The sequence below is a fragment of the Meleagris gallopavo genome, chromosome 8 (assembly GCF_905368555.1).
Source record: "Meleagris gallopavo chromosome 8, MGAL_WU_HG_1.1, whole genome shotgun sequence".
Classification (NCBI taxonomy): domain Eukaryota; kingdom Metazoa; phylum Chordata; class Aves; order Galliformes; family Phasianidae; genus Meleagris; species Meleagris gallopavo.
This window is the reverse complement of record NC_139411.1, coordinates 1773202-1798947: the sequence shown is the minus strand read 5'-3', so window position 1 is coordinate 1798947 and position 25746 is coordinate 1773202. Positions and strand designations below refer to the sequence as shown.

Here is a 25746-nt window from a genome sequence, read left to right as displayed (position 1 = left end):
GAGCTGCTCTTCTTAGTTCTGAGCCCATGACGAATGTTATGAGTCCATAAAGTTTGTGAACTTAGAATGGGCACAGACAGCGTTGTTGCTGGCTTAAAATGTCATGGTTGGTTGATCTGGCATGCATGGAAATCTTCTAGGAAGCAAGGAATGCTTCTGTCTTACTCCCATAAAGCCTGCGTGACACACAGCCTGCGGAGTGCTTGCTGCTTCTGTTTCTGGGGCACTTTCTGCCACCTGCTGTGTTCCCTATGAGATTTGCTGTTCCTCTAACAACCAGTCAGGCTCAGAGTGGCAAACTCACAAAGCAGGTCATTACCTGATATCTTTTCAGTGGTATTACTGTTGAGTGTTTTCACTCTGTTCTCTTCAGGAATTTTCCTCTGAATCAGGTACACGCTTTGCCTGGAAGCATTTTTTCCTCAGAAGTATTTCCAACCCCTCATTGCTGTTCCTTTGCTCTCATACGAAGAGCTCAAGCATGCACACTACTGGTCTTGAAACAGCAAAGAAAAGCAAATTGCCTGGGTTCTGGTGGCATCGATATATAGATGACCTTTTGTCACATGAGTTTGGTGGGAGGCTTTGTGTTTGTCCTCCTCTCAGACTTGGTGAGGATGCTAGAGGAACAGACAGAGCTGTTGCCTTATGAATTTAAAATAACATTAGTTACCAGAACGCCTTTTAAATCTGTTTGAATGATTGTTGTGAAGTTACGGAATAAGACTTGTTGCACTGTGTGCAGTCTGCTATTTGAAACACACAACTGAGTGGAACTGATATTTTTTTTTTCTCATCGTGGTGATATAATTGGGTTTTTAAAACAGCTTCCGGAGCAACGTTGCTGTGAAATGCTGGAAAAGTATAAATAGGCCCTTGTGACCCACATAAAGATTTAATTTGAGTTTGGCTTTTTTTTCCTTCTAGAGAAACTAACTTCCACAATTATACGCTCGTCTCTTTGAATGAGGAATTTAACCGTGGCCGGGGACTGGACATGGGTGCCAGAGCCTGGGAAAAGGGCGAGGTCCTGATGTTCTTCTGTGATGTTGATGTTTACTTCACAGCCGAGTTCCTCAACAGTTGTCGCTTAAATGCGGAGCCTGGTAAGTGCCTTTAAGGTTAGCTTCGACTGATCTGAATTGCATGTACAGAAAACAAACTTGAATGATGGGCTGATGGACCTTAATTATACCATGCACCTAGGAAAATGAAAAATACTCTGTGCACAAAAGAGAAAACGATGTTTGAGGGACAACTTCTTTTCATCGAGGGTGATGGAGAACTGGAACAGGCTGCCCACGGAGCTTGTAGAGTCTCCTTCTCTGGAGATATTTAAGAGCCATCCAGACACCTTCCTGCCTGTGTGATCTCGTGCAGGGAACCCTCTTTAGCAGGGCAGGTTGCCCTCAATGGTCTTCAGAGGTTCCTTCCAGCCCTTATGATTCTGTGCGTATTTAGACTGAGAAATAACTTTTGCCTTAGGGTAGCTTGTCTGAAGAACACATTGTACTTTGTTGTACAATGAGTGCAGTTTTAACATTCTTTCAAGATTTGGCAATCTAAAAGAAAGCTGGACAATTGTTTTAGCAATCAGACTGCATGTAAACTTGTGACAAAATGCAGTGCAGGGCTTATTGTGCAAAGTGATTTTTTTGTTGTTGTTGTTGAATCAAAGTCTCTAACAAGCTTTTCTTCTCATGCTTTCAGTTGTATTGCTAAGACACATCATGAGTGCTGTACAGTAGGCCTAAATAACATGCTCCTTGCAGGAGCTGAGCTAGGGCTCTGCATTTACCTCATAAGTTCTGAATTCTTCTGACCAGTTTACCCGACTTAGAGGCTTATTCTACATGCTTTTGCAAAGATGGATAAAGCTTTCTTGAGTTAAGAAGCATGCTAGTTAAGGCCTTGTGTCAAGTATTGGTTTTGTTTCTTAGTGCTTAATGTTGTTCCAGATTTCTTGCGGCCAGAAAACTTTTCTCCAAATGTCACTTTGGAGTGAACCGATATCTTTTTCACATAATTCACAGACAACAGACTGATCAAAGGCAGATGCTTAAGTTCTAATTGTTCTTTCCCTCCTGTCTCTGTACTTCATTAACTGAGTTGTATATGTAATTGGAAAAACTTGGGAATGTCTCGTGAGCTTTCTCATGGAAGGGATTTTGAAGGACTGTTTACCAATTTATGCTGACAGTTTGTCATCTCTGCTTCAAGTGAGATCTGAAAACATTTTGTCCACATTCACAGCTAATACTCAAATCAAGGTTCTGAGAATTCCTGTGGGCTGTCACTGTTAACCTTTAGATGACTGGCTTAGCAAGAGATTTGTGAAGAACTTTATCAGGCTTCGGGAGAAGGCACAGAACTGCTGTCACAGTGTAATCAAGATATTGAAAATAGTTAATGTTATTACAGAAAGCATCCTGGAAATATGTGCCTTTATTTGCATACCCTGCATTTTATGACCTTACCTCTTCACAAATATTGCGTGATTTGGGCTTCAGTGCTTTTGTAGATTTACCATTAAGCATTCATTGTTGAAGGGATTTTTTTTTACTGTCTTCCAACGTGTTGATATATACATGCAGTCATTGTGTGGAGATTATATGTAGTTGTACATAAAGATGTACATCTAAGTATAGATGTGTACATGTTTTCCTTTGCCAACCCCACTGCCTCTTGCTCACAAGATGCCAGACTTCCTGAATGGAAAATCCTACCGGTTTGACCTTAAATTTTTGTTTTCATGTAATGGGTAATAACTAAATTTCCCATTTCTTCTTGCCTTCAGAAAGGGTGCTCACAATAAGTAACAGTTACCTTTTGACTTTCAGGAAAAAAGGTTTTTTATCCTGTGGTATTCAGCCTCTATAATCCTGCTATTGTCTATGCTAACCAAGATATACCACCCCCTGTGGAACAACAGTTGGTAAGTAGCATGATTTATTCTGAATGGGATCAGTTGTGCTTTGTATTAAAACAGAATTAAATGGAACTTAATGGTCTGTTTGGAATATCTTGTAACTTTGAGCGGAGTATATATCAACACTGTTCTCCATTATGGGCAAAGCATTTTGGAAGATAAGCTTATCAAACAGTACGAAACTCACTCTTCACTGAGCTTGGAGTTCTGTTTAAATCTTAAATGTATAATTAATCAAGTAAAGTTGGTAGCTCCTGATCTGCTTCTTATTACTGGGTTTGAAAGTCAATACTTCAGGGGGTGGGAGCGTAACATGGCAGCAACTACTTTTGCCTCCAGCAAGTAGTTGAACTGAAAGGAGGAGATTATAAATACTGCTTTATAAGCTTTTCTTGCTTCTTAACTGCAGTGTCAGGAAGTGTGCCGTGTAACTCAAGGTAGGTAAGGTGTCAGTGGCTTCTTCTCATGCTGTATGAAGCTGTATTCACTACAAGTTGGTTCTTTTCTGTTGTTATCCAATTCTACTGGAATCACTGGATGTTATACCACTAATGTCATCTTGCTTTTGGTATGAGAAACTTTATTTCTAGGGAACTTCTAGTGTAAATAATAAACAAATAAAGCTCACAAATACTTAGTAGAATAGGTTTAAGTATAATGTGCACAACTGTTGTATGTCTGAATCTTTGTTGCCTAACAGTGAAATGGCTGTAGAAAATGTCCATGCTTAATCTATTTAAAAAGGATACACAAGAGGAAATGGGGTTTAGCAGCTGGGACTTCTGAGGTTTAAAAAACAGTTCAAAGAGGGAAAGCGAAGAGCAACACAGCTTTACTAACATAATTAGTCCTCCTCAGTGTCCTGGGAAGCTAAGAGTTTTCTGGAAGCCTTCAGAAAGTAGAAGGGAACCTTTTGGCCTCAGGTAATCACAGCTGGAAGTGCATTTCTTTGCTGAAATCTGTTTTATTTGCTTATTCCAATCCAAAACTTTATAGTAACTGAATACAGTAATCTTATTTGTCTTATCTGAAGGGGCATATCCAGCATTATAGGAGCTGAATAGGAATTGGAGTCCCAGGAACAGATGATTTGGCTATTGGCTATCAAAAATTTACTGCTTGATCTGACTAGATGCACAGAAAACAGATGTGGTAACACTGAGAAGTACAAGTGACAATTGCAAGGGGATAAGTGCTTGGAATTGGATGGGAAGAGGTTAAGTAATGAGAAAAGCCACGTGTTAAATATGTGATAAGACAGAAGTACTAGAAGCATGATACGCTGTATCCTGCACTGAGCAAACAATCAGAATTTAGGGTTCTGCTAAACCAGGTGTAGTGTACGTCCTTTGTATGTTGCATTTCAGAAAGCTGTTGTGTTAAAATTGTAGGTACACAAGAAGGATTCTGGTTTCTGGCGAGACTTTGGCTTTGGGATGACTTGTCAGTACCGGACAGACTTCCTAACTGTTGGTAAGGAAAACTGGGGGGAGGTGTTCAAAAGTTGATTCTCTGTTCTTATCTAACTGCAGGAAATAAATGCAGTCTTTCCCAAATCCAGCATTCCGATCTACTGACTATCAAGTTAGACAGAAATCAGATGTTTCTGGATTTGCTGTTCCATCTGACTTGCGTGCTAGAAGCTACAATATTTGTTAATATCAACAGTGTTTCACTCAACTCATGCTTTTTTGTACTGCATGTCTGTCTGAATCAAAATCACAGTTTAAGAAAAACACCTCAAGTTAACATCTAACAGAAAAATACTGAAATTCTTTCTCTTAAATAACCTTGATTAGTCGAATATTGTTCAAGACTTTACAAATGTGCTTTGGCACCCTCTTGTGGCACTCTATTAAAACTGTGTACAGCCTGACTTGATTAAATTTGGAAGGCTCTTGATAATCTTGATCATCTTGATCATCTGTTAGGAGGTATAACGATAGAGACCTATTGGCTGCATGCTGATTTGCACGCAGGTTAATTTCTAATAACAGGCACGTTGTGTAAAAGTTAAATGAAGACATGATGATTTAGTTGATTTGTATGCAAGTGTGAGCTGGTTTTCACTGTGGTCCTGGAAAGGCAAGAGGAATGTTAAAATGCTGGAGTAGATTGCTTCTCTTAAACGAACATTTTGTGTTGTGACCTATGGAGTAATTGCTGGTTTTTTTAGAGAGGGCTTTTGCTACGGTGCATGACTGCCTCAATTTTCAGCTGTTGAAATCCATTATGATTGCTAAAAATAACAAAAAAAAAGCATGTCCAGCATGGTTTGCCTACGATTTTTTGCAGCTGTCACATGGGTGTCATGGTTAATGTGATTTGGGTGCTCTCTTGTAAGGGACTCTGTAGCCAGCAGTGCATGATCTATGCCCTGGGCAGTACCACCACAAAGATGCTGTACGTTTGAAGCTTTCAGCTCTCAATTTGGCATGGTTTGGCATGGGGTGGTTGTAGTTAATTGCTCCAGAATGTCTGGCATGTCATACACAATTGTGTAATACGTTATGTGAGGAGTGTTGCTCTTTTTACCTTGGGAACAGTTTGGGAACAGTTTGTGTGCGAAAATAACATTTTCTGATGCTGTTTTTATAGGGGGTTTTGACTTGGAAGTGAAAGGTTGGGGCGGTGAGGATGTTCACCTTTACAGAAAGTACTTGCATGGTGACCTTATTGTGATCAGAACACCGGTCCCTGGTCTCTTTCACCTCTGGCATGAGAAACATTGTGCAGATGAACTCACTCCAGAGCAGTATCGCATGTGTATCCAGTCCAAAGCCATGAACGAAGCCTCTCACTCGCACCTTGGGATGCTGGTCTTCAGGGAGGAGATTGAGACTCACCTCCGTAAGCAGGCTTACAGGACTAACAGCGAAGCAGTGGGTTAGATGGAGCCCTCTGACAGGGTGAAACCGATGACTTGGAATTTGCAATGAACCAGCATTGTTTTACAGCCTTAATTCAGCTTAAAAATGCAGTGCCTCTCTTTTTCAGTGAAGAAGAGTTTAGGGTTTTTTTTTTTTGGTTCTTGTATTTGTTTTCTGAGCAATTGTTTGACTGATACTATTTCCCACATACCTTGCAAGTTCAAGCACCTCAAGTAAGAAATTGGAAAGCGTACGTAGTTCTAAGAAAGCATCTTCAGTATCTACTGGAGAAATCTCTGGAACGTACGACTCAACACTTCTCCACATGGTACATTTTTGTTCTTACACATGTTATTTTAAGAATTAAATTAAATCTTGTGTTATCTGAGTATTTTCAGTCTGTATGGCTCACTGCGCTGTGTCTCTGGAAGGATATTAAACTTGCACTCCATTGTAGAAACGAGAGATGTGAAAAGGAATCTCAGTAAAAAAAAAGATACACAGCGTATGCTAATTGGTATGCTAGCTGTTCCAGTTGTTGATTTGACAGCAATACCAGTATACTGCATTTGCTGTATTAACCAGCGTTCACATTGTTGAACACAAAATAATCCACATGAAAGGGCATGGAAACGCAAGACTTTTAAAGTGGAATTCTGGTGTTTAATGGAATTTCACACTGCTGAAGACACCACCACCTTATCTTGATGATGGATCAAAGAAGTTGGGAATGCTCCAGTCATGCGTTTCTGGCTCTAGTCTTTTCCCACAGTAGTTAATACATCATAAAATCCCTTCTGTTAACCAAGCTATGCTATGAAATGTGTATATTAAAGATTTTTTTTTTTGCTCCATTCCTTATTCAACAGCCTTGCTTCCTCATTTCAGCCTTTAAGCTGAGGAATCTTCATTTCATTGCCATGTATATCTATTAGAGACCTATTTGCTGTTATGCCAATGTTGTCCCTTTCTTTCTCTTTGGTCTGTCATTTTCCTGACACATTTTCAGAAGGCAGTCATATACTCTTAAGCTATTACTCCGACTGGGAAAGCAAGTGCTGTTTCACAGGATACTTCCTGTTCTGCTGATTATCCCACATAGCCTTATTCTTTTTCAATTGAAGGTCAGGGAGGGGGTTGTTTTCTTTGTGTTTTTTTTTTTTTTTTGGAGGGAATGGAAGGGGTCAAGCATGCATGAACAGAATTATGCCTCATCAGTGATTGTACAGTGGCGTAACTACTTTACTACTTCCCCTTCAGGTATTCTGGGATATATAATCAGTTTAAATGCAGGGAGGTCACTTTTCTCCATGTTTTATATGCTACCATATGGCATGCCTCATTTTTCAATATATTTCTTTTTCAAAATTAGTGCTGAGAATGTTAATTCAGTGGTTAAACCATTTGCTTGGTCTCCACTGAGTTTAGAAATTAGGTGAAAACCCTTCTCAATCCAGGTATGTAAGTTCTGTTAATGAATTTGGTTGAATTCAGTTTGCTCTAAGAATTCTGAAAGCAATTAAAGATATAAATGGATTACATTTCTGAATAGCAGATGCTGTGCAAACAGTTCTGGGCACTGATCCTTTTATATGTACATAACATTTGCCTTTATGTAACTTATTGTGGAGAACAGTGTACTGTATTGTACTTAGAGTGAAGAGAACACATTGCAAGGCTTCTTGCAGTTGATATTCTCTGTATAATAAATGGAATATCTGCATTTTAGAAATGGTTTTAAGCTGTTTATTGCAAAACATCTTATTTCAAATAATATCTTACCGAGTAGATGATGCACCAAATTCAAGTAATAGTACATTCATTGAGAAGTTCAACAAGCTCATTTTTGCATCTCAATTGAGTATCTATCCAGACAAGATATGAAACTTAAATTTAAAGTAGAAGCTGTTGTACTTCAAGGTAACCTGGTGGTGGGTCCTAACAAAATAAGATAGTGAGGAAAGGATCAAGTATTTAGATGTTAGTTTTAGGAAGATGTATAAGGGAACTTCAGTTGAGACTCTGGCCCTTAAAACTTCGGCTGCTACTGCTGTTCTAGCTCTACTGTCACAAGAGTAAGCATCAAGAATGCCTCTCACGTGGCACACACTGGCATGAATACCGAGGTTGTATGGAGGTGTTAAGCATTGCTGCTGATCAGCAACGATTCCGTGATCGGCATCCATCTGAGCTTTCATATTTTGCCCACTGCAGAGTGTTGATGCTGATAGCCAGATCTGAGTGATTGTACTTAATGTAAATGGCTGAAATGGGTAAGGAAGAACTGTCAGTAATGGCTTATGGCAGAGCTGGGGGTAAACATAAATAGTCCAAATGATGGAGGATTTGTGAACTTCCTGGAGACCTTTCAGCCTGCACCACTTCTTGTCTCTTCGACATCATGACTTCTGCTCCGTGCAGTAAGTGTTGGTGTGAAGATGTGCTACGGTGTATTAGCTCACAAAGAGCACTTTCATGCTTAGTTACAAAAGCCAGAGATACTAGGATGGGATGTATACTGTATTAACTCACTGTGAGGTACTTACCCTACAACAGTAGCAGTGGGAGTAATTTTCAGCGTGGAATCTTCTTTTTTTTTTTTTTTTTATTCGCTATTGAGTGGTACTGGATTTGGTACATGCATCTCGTAGTCTGCTAATGCCTGCTCTTCTGCAAGGTGATGATCTTACTGCTCACAGTATAGAACATGCACAGCAGGAAAATGTTAAGTTTTAATGGTGTTTTACAGTTCGTAGGGTAGCTTGTTAATAATTACGGCAGCAGAAATTAAATCAGTTACTTAAATTAAAAGCTCATAAGATTTAAAATTCCTTACTCTAGGGAGGGAGTCGTTACTAATCATGTGCACCTCACATTCCCTAATGATTTATCACTTACTATTTTTTCTTTAGTAGTGGAATTAAATTAAAAATTATGAATTAACTACTGTGTCTTTCCAGCTTTTCATTAAATCTTAAAGTTGGTCGTTGTTTTATTCTCAAGAATTTTTGAATTTTGCTCTTGGGCTTGAACAGGGCCTTGACTTAGGGTAAATAAAACAATCTAAATTAAGATTGTACCTCAGTGAATTAATGGATATTCTTTCCAGAATACAATGCAGTGGTTTTCTGTAAGCAAGGGCTTCACTGAAGAGAATCAGCTGATCGAGTATTGCACAGATGGTTTTATTTTAACAAGGATTCTCCAGAAGAGGACCAGATGCTTTTTTTTTTTTTTTTGTATCCCTAGTATACCAAAACAGAAAGAGAAAATGTTAAGACACTACAGGTTCACTCTGTTCACTGTGTTTCTGCAGAAGTTACTGAGATGTGTACAGTTAGCATCAGAAAGTCATAATGTGCCTGCTGCTTCCCTGGGTCTGTTCTCCTGGTTTTCACCTTTCTTTGGGAGTTTTTCTGCTTTCCCAGAAGGCTGCTGACTACACGTTCTTGGGAAGTGCTTAACTTTTTCTTTCTTCTCTACCTTAGTCTTAGGAAAGGGTACGGACAGAGGCCATTTCAGGGCTCAGATCTCACAGTACAGCACAGTCCCAAACTAATAGGTCAAGCATCTTCTGTCTGGCTGTGGATGATAGTGATATGTGAGTTATACACCTGTGCAGTTAACACAGAGCGAAGTCACTGCCCAGTATCAGGAAGGTATATGTGCAAATCTGGAGAGCAACTCCTTAGTAACATAAAGAAATAATTGTGTGTGGTATAAATATATCCTGAAACTTTGGATGACTTAATACTTGATCACTCAGTGTTGCATTATGTTACCCTCTGTTTTTATTTCCTTCACAAGGTTTTTGTTCATTGTTTTTCGTTTATCCCTAGTTATTGCCTTTCTTGTTGACCATTCCATTTATTTCCCTTTTTGTGCAGCTCCTGTAATTTTTTTCTGCCTCTCTGCCATGAAGATGATGGCGTTTCATCAGCTCCTATCTTGGCTCTTCAGAAACACAGGAGCCACTGGGAGTTGGAGCCACTGAGCTACTGTGAGAGGAGTAGTGATGAGTGCTAGGAAAAGCCAAATGTTGGGATTCTGGGAGCAGGACAGGAACTCCAAGGTGTACGGAAACTAGATTCTGATGTTTACTGGCTTTGAGATAGGGCTTTAGTCCACTGTTTTGTTTTAATTATTGTCATAGTATTTCACATTGAAATACAGTAAACTATTTCAACAACGTGTGGTTCACGACAAAGAGCAGAAGTTCAAGACAATTGCCTGTGTTTGGTATTTGCACAGCATTGGTTCTGTTCTGTAATGAAAGAAGTTGTGGAAGAATATCCCTTCGCTATGAAGTGATCTCCAGGTGTGTTCACTGACCTGAACATGCTGAACTGGCTGCTTTCTCCACCCACCAGTCTGTGATACAAGTCCATGTGTTTACATTCAGCTTGCAGCTGAGAGAGATTTGTTCTTTCCCAATAAAATTGTGACTTTTGTAAAGTGTTTCGTAACCTCATCCAAGAAAGGGAGGAAATTAACCATGTTTAAAGCACGGAAGTCTCTCTGCGTGTTGCTCTAGGCATACATTTGGTTAAAAGGCTGGAAATTATTAGCTAAGGGTTTAGCCTCAGCCTCCTGACTCTTACTACAAGACTTAAGAGACAATGTTATACAGCATTTAGCAGTTCCATTTTGAGCCTGTGAAGCTGTAGTGCTACAGGAGCATTTTTCTCCCTTTGCCCAGCCATGCCCCAGGTCTACTCACCTCCACATCCTCTCCCTCAGGATGTAGCTGTGAGTAGGCTGTGCTGGTAGCAGGGAGCATTGCGGTACTACAGGTTAGGCTGAGCTGCCTGTTCTGGCTTTCTAGCAGGTTCTGGCCACAAACACCTTCTCCTGTTAGCTTGGGCCTGGCATTGGCTCATGGCTGTGGACCGAGTCTGCTGCATCTAATGTGGATGAGGTGTGATGGTGAGTGGGGTGGTTTAACACTGCTAGCCTGCAATTCTCATCTTCTCTATTGCTGAGAAGCTGCTAGCTGCACTGCTATTTCCTCAGCCTGCTCTGGGTGAGCCTTCTTTTGGGCAACCTTTGCTTTAACAGTGAAGGTAAACCTCAGGTGGGCTTCCTTCTACAGAGCAAGCTTAGTGCCTCGATTATGATAGCCTCAGTGTGGATAACGAGGTCACCTTACCATTAGCCCAATCCTGCACAAAAGCAGAAATCCTTCAGCAGACAAGGCCAAGTGCCTCAGGCAGTGCTGCAGGGAGCCTGAGGAGCAAAGCAGAACAAGCGGGGCTGACTCCATTTGTCACAAGCACAGGGAAGCCATGGTGTGTGGTTTGGTGCCAGCCCTGTGCCGTTGCAGGTGCTGTTTATGTGAAATACTGGTTCCCATTTCTAAGCTGCATGTGCGGAAAGCCAGCTGTGTTTTCCTGGAGGAGTCACTGTGTTTTAGTATCAGAGCTGTAAATATAGTAATGTTTTTTAAACACGAACATGCTTCATAGAAATGGGAAGTAATGTTTGTTGGCTTTTCCAGCCGTTGCATGTTATATACATTAACTGTCGTATTTCCAAGAAACTAACATCTGTGGAAGGAGGGGAAGTGTTCTTGATTAGGGATGTCCAACTGAGATTAGCGTGGGACACACTTTCATGTTAGATGCTGTACAAAATGAAGTCAGGCTTTGCTTCTCAGTTCAGGCCTTGCTGCTTGCTGGTATATCGCATTTATGAATGAAGTGGCCTTTTCCATGGTTAGATTGGTAGATTAGAAAAAAAGGACTAGAGAGTAGCTGCTTGAAAACCCTGCCGTGAGGGGTGGTCCTTGTCACAGCTGTGGTGATTGCTTTAACGATGGCAGCTGTGTGCTTAATTAGGGCTGCGTGCAATAACTGCCTGGTCTCAGTAGGAATCTGAAGCTGGTAGAGGAGGCCTGTTCTGGATGACGTGGTCTATGTCTTGTATTAAAGTAAGGTAAAGCTTTGCTTGTTTTACTGGGATGGATTGCTCTGAGGTTGCAGTTAAGGATGGGAATGGTCCTGGTTAGAGTAGGGAGACTGGTGTGCTTCTGTGGAGGATTTGTGCTGGGTTTGGAGAACAGCGACCGTAGCTGAGATCTGTAGGGTGTTAGTGCAAAGCAAACCGTACTTCTGAAATTAGGACTGAGTGTTAATTAGAGCTATTCCATGTTTGAGTCTGATTGCATAGGATTGCCTTAACGCACAGCCCTGTCTGGGGAGTGTAGCTGTGTTCTGTGGTGAGTAAAGCATGTCTTGGCTTGGAAGAAAAAGCTTAACTTGGTGTTCTCAGTGACCTGGCTGGTTTGTTTGGAAAAAAATAAAATCACTGGGGTTACTTTGTGCTCAGGTAAATTCTGGAGGAGGAATTTTATGCCGAAAAAGCATTGTAGAAGAGATTTCTCAAATTGGGACTAATTATTTAGCACTGAGTACTAAAGACTCCAGATGTGAATAGTTCAGTATTTTCAGTATTTTGAGTGCTGTAAATGTTAAAGGGCTTCCATAAAATACGTGACTTACAACTGCATGCAGGCAGAAGAGTTAAAGGAATAAGTGCATTTGGTGTAGACAAGTTGCCAGAGCTCAATTTCCAGTAATCTGGGTTTCGACTGCAATCCATTTATTTTCCCTTATGTAAGTCCTAGGCTGATGGCTCAGTGGGTTGTTTCTGTTGTTGGTTTGGTTGTTGCTTCTATGTGAGAGAAATTGCTTTTACTCATTTGGATTGGTTACACTGCTGGTACCCTTGGATTCTTTGTTTGGGGGATATTAGCAATAATACCACCTTTGAATTGAATATAAACAGGGATATTGTTTAAATATTAAAAGGAAACTTTCAGTGTTGGATGTTGATGGAAAGCAACTCTTTCCTATTTAATACACCTTGGATTCAGGAGAGGCCTCAGGGTGCTCACGTATCAGGTGTTATCAACTACTTTGATGTCTGTCAGTATTCATTTTCAGATTAATTAAAGCAAGTATCTTAATTTGTTAGGTAAAATTAAAAAAACACCAGGTTACTTGCAAAGAGACCTCCTTTACATCCTGCTTTATTGACTTGGTGTTTGTTTTTTTTTTTTTTTTAGTTACTACTGATAGTTTCAAGTAATTGTATATTGGAATCAACAAATACTGCTTTCTACAGTCAAAGTGCCCTTCGTTATTTGTTAGACGTCTGATGCCACAAGTTGTGTATCCTACTGGGTTGGAAGCAGTACATTTACTGGCTTGTTATTTTGAATTTCATGTTGTGTTTTCTGCTGGTTTGAATTTCTTTCTTATCACATCTGAGGAGAAGGCAAGACACATCTCAGGCTGCGTCAGCACTCCCTGCACAACAAACATGTACCTCGATAATATTTCCTTATGAAAACATACTAAAACCTTAAAGGTGTTTTGCAGCTGCTAAATGCATCCGTTTTCTGCACAGAAGCTGAAAGTGGTGTCAAGGAGCCTTAAAAATGGTGGCATGAGAAATTTCAGGACTATTTAAATCCCGCTGCGTTCCAAGCGAGGTGTTGGAGATAACTGCTTTAAATGCACTGCCAAACTGATCCAGAAAGTACCTTTATTTCATGCTCACCTTGGGGTATACCTGTGTGTGTACTGCCAAGAGATGATGCTGTTGGGGAGGCAGTGGAATAGGAGACACGTTCTGCAGGGTCATTGAGCATCTGTTGGTGACCAGAGATGTGCTGAGACTTCAAAGTGTGTCCAGTTATCTCTGCCGTTCAAGGGACAGACATTGAAGGGAGAACTTGGAAGCAGCAGCTGTTAATACTTGTATGCTCACTGGTCTGGGAATTTCCTCTATAGTTCTACTAGTTTAGGATAAGTATTTCTGATTTTTTAATTCTCTCCTTGTCCACACAAGCTTATGTGATGGCTGCAGAGAGCTGTAAGACAAAACATTTTCCATATGTTGTTTTCAGGCTTTTCCAATTAGCTGGGAGGCTGGAGTGGCCTTGGTAAAATTAATTACATTGCAGACTGAAAAAGATCTGTTTCTTACTTTTTTCAGAAGAATTAGGTTTTATGTCCCCCAAATATGTTTGAATATCTGCTATCAGCTGAATTTGGCTGCCTGAGAACTATTTGCTGAAAGAAAGCTGGTTTTTTTTGGTTTGAACTATTAACTTGATAAATGAAGTTGCTGCTACTATCGCTAGAAACATCTTGCTGGCAATCGGTTGCTGCTTGTCGTAGTTGTGTTGTTCTCTAATGGAAGTTAAGCGCCTGGAAAACCATTTTGTTTCCTCCTAAGCCTGTGTAAATAGCTAACTTATCCCAATGATATCCCAAAAAATTTTACAGAAAGGGTTGTTAAGCACTGGAATAGGCTCCCCCAGGCAGATGATTGAGTCACCATCCCTGGATGCGTTTAAAAATGGTTTGATGTGGTGCTCAGGGACGTGGTTTAGCTGAGGGTTGTTAGGGTTCAGTTGGGGTTGGACTTGATGTTCTTTAAAATCTTTTCCAACCTGAGCAGTTCTATGACTGGATGGGAAGTAGCTGGAAATGAGTTTTCAAGGCTGTAATAGGCGTATTAATTAAGAGCGTGAACTGGTCATCAGGAATCCCGTCTGCTTGATCCTCTGAATGTAGGTAAAAATCATCTTTTCTAATGAGCCACGATGACTGAAAGTAGTGCTGTTCTACTCTGTCAGTCTGCTGTGGATGTCTGGTTACCAAAACAATTTCCCCAGTGTTTTTTAAATGGATGACAAATGCCTAGGGGATCTCCAGAGCTCCTTCAATTGTGAGCTCAAGCATTTTTTTAAGGCTTATATCCTGTGGATAGGAGGTAGTGTGGTAGGACTGGGGCGAAGCATTAGGAAGGCTGGATTTCCCTCGCAGCTCGGAGCTTAACAAGTCAGGATTTAAATTGAAGTAAAAAAAAAATAAAAAATAAAAAAATAGTTATCTGCAATGATGTTATCTTCCACAGCTGGTTTACCATGTTCACACACTGGTTTGTTGCGTCGGTTTGCAAATGGAAAAACAGCCACAGAAGAAGTTGGGTCTGGTTGAAGCAACTCTTTTTTTATTAATGCAAGCACATCCAGTCAAACACAGAATATCCTGCTTTATGGTACAGCTTTATATTTAGCATTTCAGCTCAGAATAGCAAAACACAGTATTTAAGGAATGTATCAAACTGAGGGAAGAAAAAGAAAAAGGAACCAATGTGGATACTGCATTGATTTCAAGTATATACTAGGACTGATTGACCAGTGAAGTGCACATTCATGTGAAAGCTTTTTTTTAATACATTTACAGGAAGTGTTCTAAAATTGCATTTCAAATATATATTTTTTTTCTTAAATTTCAAGCATCCCTTTTAAATCTCAATTACATAAACAAAGCTGATATACAATCCCTTTTATAGTGTCCAACAATGTTACTAGCTAGAACATCTCTGAAAGTGCAAAACACTGTAATAATACAGTATAAATATTCTTACTCTAGTCCAGAACTGAAGGTCAGTACTTCAGCACAGGAAAAATAGCAGCAGATCATAAGAATTATCCCTTCTCCTTTTCTGGGCTGTTCCTGGCAACAGTTCTACTTTTTCCTGCTTCTTCGAGGCATAACTTGCTTTTGTTCCTCTTTGATTTCTATGCTATGGGAATAGCAAAATGTTAATTTCTCTCTCCTATTACCCCAACTCACTGTTGTAATGTGAAGTATTTAGCAGGGGGCAGGAGGGAGAACAGGGAGAGAGGGGGAAGGCTCTTGAATATTTCACTGTACTGCAGGGCCAACACAGCAAACCTTTTCTGTTAAGTGTGTGCTGATGCTACGTGAAACAGTGGCACTGCTCAAGGCTGTAGGCACTCAGCGAGAAGAGGCAACTGGACTGGAATAAACCTGACCCTCGCTCCAGCAAGTCTTGTACCTGCTTCAAAGCAGAACAGAATAGGATACTACTCAAAATCGACCATTTTTAACTGAAGGAAGTGGTGCAGAGATCCTCTGTGATGATCAATGAGAGAAGGCTGTAACCACAGCACTTTAAAGGGCTTGTGAAGAAAGAAAAATTCTAATACGACAGCCCAGCTCAGTCATCGTTTAAGAATACCTGGCCCTCATGCCTTAAGAGAACAGTTACTGGGAAGGATAGTAGATATTCACAGGTAACAATTCATAAAGCAAAGTAGTTTTCAATCTGAGCCTATTTTCTTTTTTTCTTAACTTGACGTTGAGGAGAAAGGAAAAAAAATATTGGAATATGTAACATTTTTTCCGAAATGGATAGCTTAGTCTTAAGCTTCTTATTTGAATAGATAAATAGGTATAAACTCAGGGTGAAAAGGAGAAGTTGGACATGATGGGCATTACTTCTAACTACCAATGAGTTTATAGATCGTCTCTAACCTTGACCTAGATCTGAAGGCTTGATTAGTTCCCTATATTGTTTTCCTATAGATTTCAGTGGGTCCTGCCCCAGACTGTCATGGCTTGCAAAACACTAGAACAAGTTTATGATGTAAATCAGTCTTTGCTTTGGTCTTGAAGTCCAGACTAGCATTTTCAAAGGAACCAAGGGGTTTAAATGCCCAAGTCAGTAGAGATGAGCTCTTGACCTTCTTTGGCAATTTTAGCCTTAGTTGGACATCTGAGTTAACTTCCCTCTCCTTTATTTGTGCATGATTTTCTTTTTTTCTGTAAACTGTTGGCAGAAATACATATTGAACCTGTTTGGCAGGGATCATCTAGGTTAAACATCAATCTCTTAAAAAAAAAAAAAAAAAAAAAATTAAAAAAGAAATCCCTGATTTTGAAAAGGAAAACACAAACTATTCTGACAATCAGAATTTGAAAGATAGTTCCCAGAAGACGTGTGCAAAGTCACACATGCACACACATACGCACACACAGACACACAACCCTCAGTAGTTACCCCATTTTCTCTTTAAATTGTGTAACAAAAATACGTTTGCTGCACCATCAGTGTCACAGGCAGGTATACTCTACCTCACGTGTCATATTCTTCATTTTATTTAAAAAGTACGTTGTGGCTGGTTTTGAGACATCCATATTTTTATTTTCCTTGCTTCCAATCCAGCGTAATAGAAGGTACACTACACAATGTCAGTACCTTATAAGGCACTATTTTCTGATGTAGGAGAGGAACAGGCTTACTGCAGATGTCTAAGGCCTCGACTCTACAAACACTCGTACGTACGATCGCTCTCGCCGATTGGAATGAAACCACAGGTAGACACATTGAGTGTTGTGTAGGCTATTGGTCCAATGGAGTATTTAACACCGGCTCTAGCTGAGATGTGTGTTTTAACTTTTGTTTGTTTTGGTGGAAGTAATAAAAAATAAAAATTTGGATGCTGATAGAATAAGCTCTCCCCAGGGATCCCACCTCCCATGATACACTTCATCTCTGAGAACAGGGCCCTGCCCTTTTTTTTTTTTTTTCTTAAATAAAAAAACAAAACCCTTCACTTAAGTGCCTTAAGGTTGACATGTGAAATATTTACCACATTTTGTTTCATAAAAGGTACTGTATATACAAAACAGACCTCAACCAGTGAGGTCATCTTAACTCAGTCCAAGTCTTTCAGGTTGTAAAAACACATTCATTCTGTGTGCTTCGAAGTCTGCGGATCAGATCCAAAAATCTCAGGCTCTGTTAAGCAGAGTAGTCCTAGAGAAAGAAGTAATAAAAAGAAAAAGCTTTGTATTGTGACAGTCCTTACAGTTTTGGTGAAGGTTGGCAATGGATCTCTCTTTCTTCTATAACTGGAAGCCTTTCTTCAAAGGCTATTTATGGGAGAGGATAGGATAGGACAAGGGGGAATGGTTTTAAATTGAGACAGGAGGTTTAGGTTAGATATTAGGAGGAAGTTTTTCACCCAGAGGGTGGTGAGGTACTGGAACAGGTTGCCCAAGGAGGCTGTGGATGCCCCATCCCTGGAGGCATTCAAGGCCAGGCTGGATGTGGCTCTGGGCAGCCTGGGCTGCTGGTTGGCGACCTGCACATAGCAGGGGGTTGGAACCGGATGGTCATTGTGGTCCTTTGCAACCCAGGCCGTTCTAGGATTATGTGAAAGGGTTGATTTTTTTCAACTATTATAAATTAGCTTATCTGTCTAAGTTCCAAAATAATACTGACTTGAAATAAAGATATAACCTTTGTAGCCTTCAGAATGCGCTCAGGGAAGAAACATACGTTCCCCTCTCGTCTTCAAGTATTGCTTAAAGTACAATAGAGACTCAAATACAGACTCTACGACTATGTTTGATAGCCTAAACAGAGCATGTTCTCTCATGGTGTCTAGCAGTGCTCTTGTAGCCTGAGTTGACTAGAGAAGTTTTATCAGAATCCTATAGAATTTTTTATCGGATTTGAATTTTGAAAGAAATAAAGTACATTTAGGCCAAAATGGAACTATTTACTGGATAGACATGCAAGCAGGAGGGAAGAAGCTGACTCTTTTGTACCTGTTTTTTTAATATTCTCAAGCTGCAGATACGGTTGAGTTGAATATGCAAAAGTGCTTATGAAGAGTTCATGAGCATGTGTACGTCTGCAAAAATCTCATGCTGAGGAAGCTTCTTACCTGAGTGTTTTCCAGCTGTCTTTTTCCATGTGGTTTTCTGGACCTTCACTTTCAAAAGATGCAATAAACAGAGCTGGCAAATAAGAAAAGAACCATTGGATTCTTTAAATGAAACCAACATAATATAATTCATACAACAGGTGTAACTTAAGCCTTTACCAGCGAGGTCTACTCCTATCAGGAGCCAGCGTGGAACTGGTAATACATGCTTATGAAATATTGTTCTTGCATAGTAACTGTTTACTCTGTACTTCAAGTAAGAAGACTATATAATGTTCAGTAAGGGTTTTTACCTTCTTCACTGTAAATGGGTGCAGTGAGTAGATAACTCTGGATCTTCTTGTCCTTTTCAAAAGGACACTCGACCTGCTTCCATGTCAGGAAATCGTGAATCTGTCTTGAAATTTCCCAGAATTTCTGCATGAGGTAATTTAAAGAACTTTACAATCACTTTTCCTTCAAATACTGATTCCTCTCTATAACTTCAGAGCCTCTGTCTCATTCTCATTCATGTTTCTGCTTTTACTATGCTTTATTCCACCTCTTTCCTTGTTATTCTTTCATATTACATTTGTAGCAGCTGAGCGTTAAGAGGAAATTTCTCTGTACTGTGACCTTTACATAGCTTTCAGAGTTTGGGGCTCAGAACGTATTCCAGGAGCACGGCTGGGGAGTGACAAATGTTTACTGTTCCAAACAATTTTCTTGTGTTTGCCTTTGCATTTTTTTATTTAATTTTAAAACTTGTACGAGTGTAACCTTCCTTGAAGAGATCTCTCTTCTCAGTTGGCTAAGATAAGATGACTTAAGTTCAGTTTTTAATTGATTAACTTCTTAACATTTGGCTTCAAAATTCTTATTTTCTTCTCCCTCTTCATTTATGCATTCTTTTGTTACAAATATTATTTCACCCCCTTTTGTATTCATGCATTTCCTGGTTTGCAGTGTGCTTGTCTCATTTTATCTAACACTAACAGAAGCTGATCTCTGTTTTACTCTGTTTTAAAACCCGACCTCTTAACTGAAGGCAACTAAATGCCAGCAGTCCTGTGGATTCTCTTCTACATATGCAGCTGTGTGTGGTTCTGCTGGACGCAAAATACAAATGTAGCAACTGCAATCACTGGGCTTTCAAAGAAACTTGGTATTGAGACCTTAATATCCCTTCCCCTGGATGATGGTATCGTTTAGTCTAGTTGATAGCAATGCTGGGATGACTTAAACACCTGACACTTGAAAATGTAATGCACAGCGTTTGCCTAAGCGTTACGGATCTTATAAAAGCAAACCCTACCTTGAAGTTTATCTGCCCATTGGGTAAGCGGTTTGTATGTATTTTGTGCAGGAAGTAGATATCTTTAATAAACAGGTTGAAAACTGGGATGACTATTTTCTCTCGATTGCTGTTGGCAGTCTGAGATCGCTGTGCTGCTCCTTGCAGGGCCGTGCGGTAATTGCAGAAGTTGCTGGATGGATCCATGTGATGCTGTTTTTATGGAGGGAAAGGAAGTCATGTCATAAAATGACTTAAATATTATTTGAAAAAAAAAAACAAAAAACAACACCCAACCCTGATCTTATCGGAGTACATGCTGCATGGTTTCACTGGGTACCTTTTTAATCTTCTAAAACAGAGTACCTTATGTTGTAATCAGGTCTGGATTATCGCAGAAATCACAGAATGGCCTGGGTTGGAAGGGACCTCAAGCATCATCAAGCTCCAATCCCCTGCTACATGCAGGGCCACCAACCTCCCCATTTAATACCAGACCAGGCTGCCCAGGGCCCCATCCAACCTGGTCTTGAACACCTCCAGGGATGGAGCTGTTCCAGCTCTTCACCACTCTCTCTGTAAGGAATTTCCCTGGATTCACAGGTTTTGTTTCCTAATTCCTGTCTTGTTTGAAAGGAGGGTTACATAATCGTTTTACTCTGTGCTTTCAATCCATTGCTAACATAAAGATGAAAGGAAATAATAAATGACTACTGGGGGGTAAGAAGGGGCAATTATTTCAACTTGCTGTCATCAATGTAACGATTGCAATGAAATTTCGTTTTGATTCAGATTCAGGCCACTAGATGGAGTACTCTAATCGGTTTTACGGGATGCGAAAAAGCCTTCACTTGCATGAAGAATGCAAGGTACTTTGATGCTGGGGGGGGTAAAGGTCTGATAGATAGCCTGCAGAAGATATGATAGCCAACAGAAAACTTACATTAGCTCTTTTTTTGCAGTTAAGCAAAAGTTTTGGAATTCAGGAAATGCTCTCCCTGATGTTTATATACAGGTGACCACTGGCAGAGGTGCTTCTGTGATCTCTGACTTGATTTAATCCAGATCATCACTGTGAAATTACTATCTGACGGATTTCTAAATCAAGTCTGAACTTCACACATACCTCTAACACGTCGAATTTGGCAGTTTTGACCTTGGACCAAGTTTTCTTTAACCGTGCCACAGGACTCAAGTTCATGCCAGCTAAATGGGGAGAAAAGAGACAAAACAAACAAACAGAGTTGAAGGAATATAGGGTTAATACGTACTTCTATGGCAGCACCTTGCTTATACTTTAGAAGGCGGTTCAGCTTGACAAACAGAAGATGTAGGTACCCTACCACCACACACAAGCATTCCTCTGTCACTGATGCATACTGTGCCTGTAGAAGGGCTGGTGTGGTCAGCTAGCTTATGGCAAGTATAAGCGTGGTCTTGCCAGTTGGGTTGCAAAATGTAGTGCCTTTTGTCATCTGTGTTACTTACAGATAATAGCCATCATTGAGTTGAAGTTTCCAATGTTGAAGCACTCTCTTGCCACATCAATGAAAAATTCCACCATTCTTGTACGCTGCTTTTTCTTTACAACCTGGAAAAATCAAGATCTGTTAAGAGGGAAGGGGTGGTCTGAATTTTGGTTAGCATTTTTGGTTGAAGGCATTATTACAAGCTGATTGAAGAGAGACTTTGAGGCTTTATCTAGTTAAGCAAGCTGAGTATGTAGGCCTGAGGATATTTTATTAAGATGTTTTTTTTTTTAATAAAATATTTGCCCGGTTTTGGAAGAGAGTAATTCAGTTCAATGTCTTAGTGAACTTGTATGAACAGGCTGGACACCTCTCAGCTGCTTCCCGTTTCTGGGATAGGGGCACAACATCAAGTTGCTATCAGAAGAATCTATGTTAAAACGCTTAAACCTCAGGAGGCAGCAGCAGACAGGCTTAAGAACAGGGCGTGTAGCTTGGATGTGAAGAGGAATAATGGCCACGTCTTGATATTCTTTCCCTCTTAAATTCTGTATAGATGCATATCTTAGAAATTCACGCATGCATTTGAAAATATATACATAAAAATTTTAAACTTCCAACTCAAACTCCGTGCAACTTCCATCTTGCTACATGACTGTTACTATGGGAACTACCCAAAACTGGAGAACTTGCAAAGGCAAATATATCTGTGAACTCTTAATCTTCTGCTCTTAAACAGAAGCATGTAAATAATTTAATGCTTGAATGATGCAATTATCTGTAATTAGATTGCTTCTGTTTAAATCTCTGTTAGACCACTACCTACCACTTGTGCTTAAGGGCAGGATTATTTTTCGATCTTATCTTCTGCTCATACCTACCCTGCAAATCTCAGTAGCCACCAGCATGCTAAGACAGTTGAACCAGTTGTCATAGGCCTCCAAATTATAGGTTTTGGTAACATCGCCTCGGCACTGTAAGAGAAAAGACCATGTATTTATTAATCTTTATTGTGATGAAGTCGGTATACTAAGGGATATGCTTCCTGTCTTGTTCAAAATCTTATTGGATTTTGTTTAAGGCATGAGCTTAAAGAAGGTTAGAAAATGGAAACCCTTCATGCACAAAGCATACTGGAATCCTGATCAGTCTTTATTTCTGTTTCTCCCTGTACCCCTTCCTGTACCTTGTGATTATCCAGAGAGTCCATGTGGCTGACAATCTGCATCAGATCCTCTGGGTAAATGTTGCTCACCCGTTCCTGAGTCAGAAAGATTAGAGATTGTCATTGTACAGGCAGACAGAGTTCAGTGCACCAATAAGACCTAAGTTATTAGGCAGTTTTATAACTTTAATCTTCTTTAAGCTTTCTTTACTCATAAATATAAAGTGTTTATGTGGGAGTTATCTAGATGTTCTCGTTCATCACTTGGTATATTATTTAATGAATGCATTGGAGGCTTTCACTGAACCCTGCAGCAAAATACAGTGAGTAGAAAAATACTTAATAAATGGAAAACAATTCACACAAACTGATGTCTCACCAGTTCAATATGGGTTAGCTGTTGTGCCAAGATCAGAGGGTCACAGCACACACTCAGAATGTCCTTTTGAGTAGACTGTGGTTTGGTTTTGAGGATGGTGCCTTTGTCCATAGCAGGTTGCCGGAATTTCTCTTTTATTTCCTGGTACTGGCTCCGTGCAGAGAGAGCCATCAGGAGATTCTGTGTCATCTGGCTAATGATCTTTTTCACCGTGCCATTTTCCTATGAAAAAGCCAGACACAACTTCTTATACTATGTAACTTTTGCATACATTTCTATGCTTAGGGAGCATATAAACAGGAGCTGGAACAGCTGTTTATGAGGGTGGACAGGGAATAGGACAAGGGGGAATGGTTTTAAACTGAGACGGGGAGGTTTAGGTTGGATATCAGGAGGAAGTTTTTTCACACAGAGGGTAGTGAGGCAGTGGAACAGGTTGCCCAAGGAGGCTGTGGATGCCCCATCCCTGCAGGCATTCAAGGCCAGGCTGGATGTGGCTCTGGGCAGCCTGGGCTGCTGGTTGGTGACCTGCACGCAGCAGGAGGTTGGAACTGGATGACCACTGTGGGCCTTTTCAACTCAGGCCATTCTAGGATTTAAGTGATGAAAAGCCTTCCCATTCTGATCAGACCCCCCGATGATCAAGTCCACTTAGCTCATGTAGAATCCAGGGAACGCATATCACATCCAGAAATATAGCCCTAAAATATCCCCAGTGTGAATTTGAACAATTAAACCCTCCACAGATCTAGGCAGGAGCACAGTATCCACGTTCTTTGATAATTTAAAATGCTCTGTGCAGGTTTTAAGTCCTTATGTATCCAACTCTTAGATTGGTAAAGCAAAAAATATATAATCCACCCAGTCAGGTTTTGTTCTGTTTGATAACTAAAACAACTAAATTATTTTTGCAGCGGACTCTTTGTGTCTTACAGACATTTCCTTCTGAGGTCAACTCCAAGGAGCTAACCTTAATTGCGTTTGTACTTCTCTGTCCCTCCTGTTGCCACTTCAAATGACTTGAGTTCTCTAACCTTGCACTCTCTGTTGTTGGAAAAACTAATTCTTACCAGTCCTTTTCCTTTCCATTACGCTATTGTTCTCCTGCTTTTGTGCAAATTTTTTCTCTTGAAATTAGCCACAAGTTGAGATCTTAGCTTACAATACGCTGTATTGGTTTCTGCCAGTCAACTGGATGCACTAGAAAGAGCTGCAATGACTGTGATGGTTCAGAAAGCCACTAATGTGCAGAGATAATGGAAATTATGTAGCAGATGTGAGAGAAGATGGCTACCAAATACTTGTATATTGCATGCTATAATGAAGCAATAATAGTGTCAGAATGTTGCTTTACAAGGCAATAATCCAACTCCCAAGTGGAATAAAATGAAAAGCTGGAAGCGGCGTAGCTCATCTTGATGAGCAACTGGATTACCGCTGAACAGCAGCTGGCTGGAGCCATTTTGGATATTGTGCTACAAGTGCTTAGAAATGCCGAGGGAACATGGTAGGGGGACTAAAATAGAGAGCTAATTCTGCTCTCCACTATCCTGAGCTTTCTGTTGAAATCACTTGACCTCAGCTGCTGTGCCTGACTTGCCATGCCTCTATGAGAAGGAAAACCCTCTGGCTTTGGATTGTATGGAATCAAATCTGCAGGCAGGTGAAATTCAAGTATATACTGGGTGTAAACGTATGAGGAAACTGCAGTGATGTTAAAAACTATGGGTTACTTAAGCTACTGGGAATTTGTCATATCCTAACATTTAGACCAAAGCTCTTAGAGAGTTTTGGCTGTTTCTTTCTTTTCCTGGTCTTACCCTAAATTTTCTTATAACTTCAGAAAATAAAGCTGAAAGTTTCAGCTGGTCTGAGCAGGTGTGACCTGGAGTTTAATTTCCAGTGCCAGTGTGTTGAAAATAACTTGTGCATGTCTGTGTTCCAACAGTCCTGTGCCTAACTGATACACAGCCTTGTATTACGAGGATGAGCGTGACTGCTGTGTGTCAATTCTTGTTTTATTCTGCTATCATCTATGTGAGAATAGTGCTCTACAGGGATTTGGAAAACCTTTATAATACAGTAACTTAAAAAATAAACCTGAATCATTACCATAATTCCTTGCTGAAGCACAGTACGGGTAGTTTCTTAGAACAGGAGTGAGGCAACGAATACTGAGAGCAAGAGCTGCTTTTATTTTGTCAGTATCACATTCTGTCTCCTAGAAGACAAAAGTGCATAGCTCTTTCCTGATGACTTGCAGCTTTGTGAAGGGGATAAATAATATGATGCTGTAATTAATGAACATCATCCCAGGAGCTACAGACACCAGAGTGCTGAGCCATTCTGAGGTGTTTTCTCCTGAGCGAGAATTTATTCATACATAAAAGTGAGAGGAAAGGGGAGAAGAAGGAAAGGTCACAACATTTTTCTAGTTTAAAATGGTGGACGAATAAAATACCAAGATATACATGCTCAACAATTGCTGTTTTGCCAAGTTCCCTCTCACAGTTGCATGTCTGCCAAGGTACACCTCTCTGTCCTGTTTACTGAGGGAATAGAAGGCATCATATAATCCTATCTGCTTTTCTCTTCTTACTAAGGCAGTGACATTTAGCAGCAGCCAGGTAAACAATTTTGCTGATGCAACACAACTGACATATTTCCTTTTGACAACCTGGTAATGCCTGTCACTGCCCTATCGCTGATTCACACAGTGCTGAAAAACCTGTTGCTCTTCATTTTCTCTGTGCTTGAATCAACAAAAACAGCTTACAATACAATTGTCTTCCCACTTCCTCCTAATTGTTCTCAAGAGTATCTTGAAGTTTGGGGCTTCAAAAGAAGGAGAAACTTCTGCAAAGTAACCCTTTGTGTTCACACAAACACATTACAGATGATTCCCTTGCCCTTCTTGGGAGTTCTAGGGCGCTTTTGTTTCTCCTTCTTTCTTCCCCCTCCCCTAGACTGTAAACTCAGACCTGTTAGGATTGGTGACTGGCAGGCTAGCAGAGCTCAGAGAACATCCTCTGTGAAAATACTGTCATCCTTTGTGAAAATACTGTGCGTGGCACTCTAGAAGTCCCTCATAAGCATCTTCTT

The 25746-nt window shown here is 40.2% G+C and overlaps 2 protein-coding genes across 5 annotated transcripts in view; one reads left to right on the top strand and one right to left on the bottom strand.

Annotated features, from left to right (window-relative positions):
• CSGALNACT2 (chondroitin sulfate N-acetylgalactosaminyltransferase 2) overlaps positions 1–7531 on the top strand; it is a 31162-nt gene extending 23631 nt beyond the window's left edge. Inside the window, exons 5-8 of the mRNA XM_010714126.3 lie at positions 928–1106; positions 2841–2935; positions 4321–4402; positions 5528–7531. Coding sequence (XP_010712428.1) covers positions 928–1106; positions 2841–2935; positions 4321–4402; positions 5528–5820 — 649 coding nt within the window. The 3' untranslated portion in view covers positions 5821–7531. The remainder of the gene's footprint in view (positions 1–927; positions 1107–2840; positions 2936–4320; positions 4403–5527) is intronic.
• Positions 7532–14801: 7270 nt separating this feature from the next.
• RASGEF1A (RasGEF domain family member 1A) overlaps positions 14802–25746 on the bottom strand; it is a 151091-nt gene continuing 140146 nt past the window's right edge. For all 4 annotated transcript variants that reach the window (XM_085229570.1, XM_010714125.4, XM_085229571.1 and 1 more), the window contains 9 exons: positions 22645–22866; positions 22287–22361; positions 21982–22074; positions 21120–21222; positions 20758–20837; positions 19653–19844; positions 18652–18775; positions 18359–18431; positions 14802–17442 (listed from right to left, as the gene is read on the bottom strand). In XM_085229570.1, coding sequence (XP_085085696.1) covers positions 17418–17442; positions 18359–18431; positions 18652–18775; positions 19653–19844; positions 20758–20837; positions 21120–21222; positions 21982–22074; positions 22287–22361; positions 22645–22866 — 987 coding nt within the window. In that variant the 3' untranslated portion in view covers positions 14802–17417. The remainder of the gene's footprint in view (positions 17443–18358; positions 18432–18651; positions 18776–19652; positions 19845–20757; positions 20838–21119; positions 21223–21981; positions 22075–22286; positions 22362–22644; positions 22867–25746) is intronic.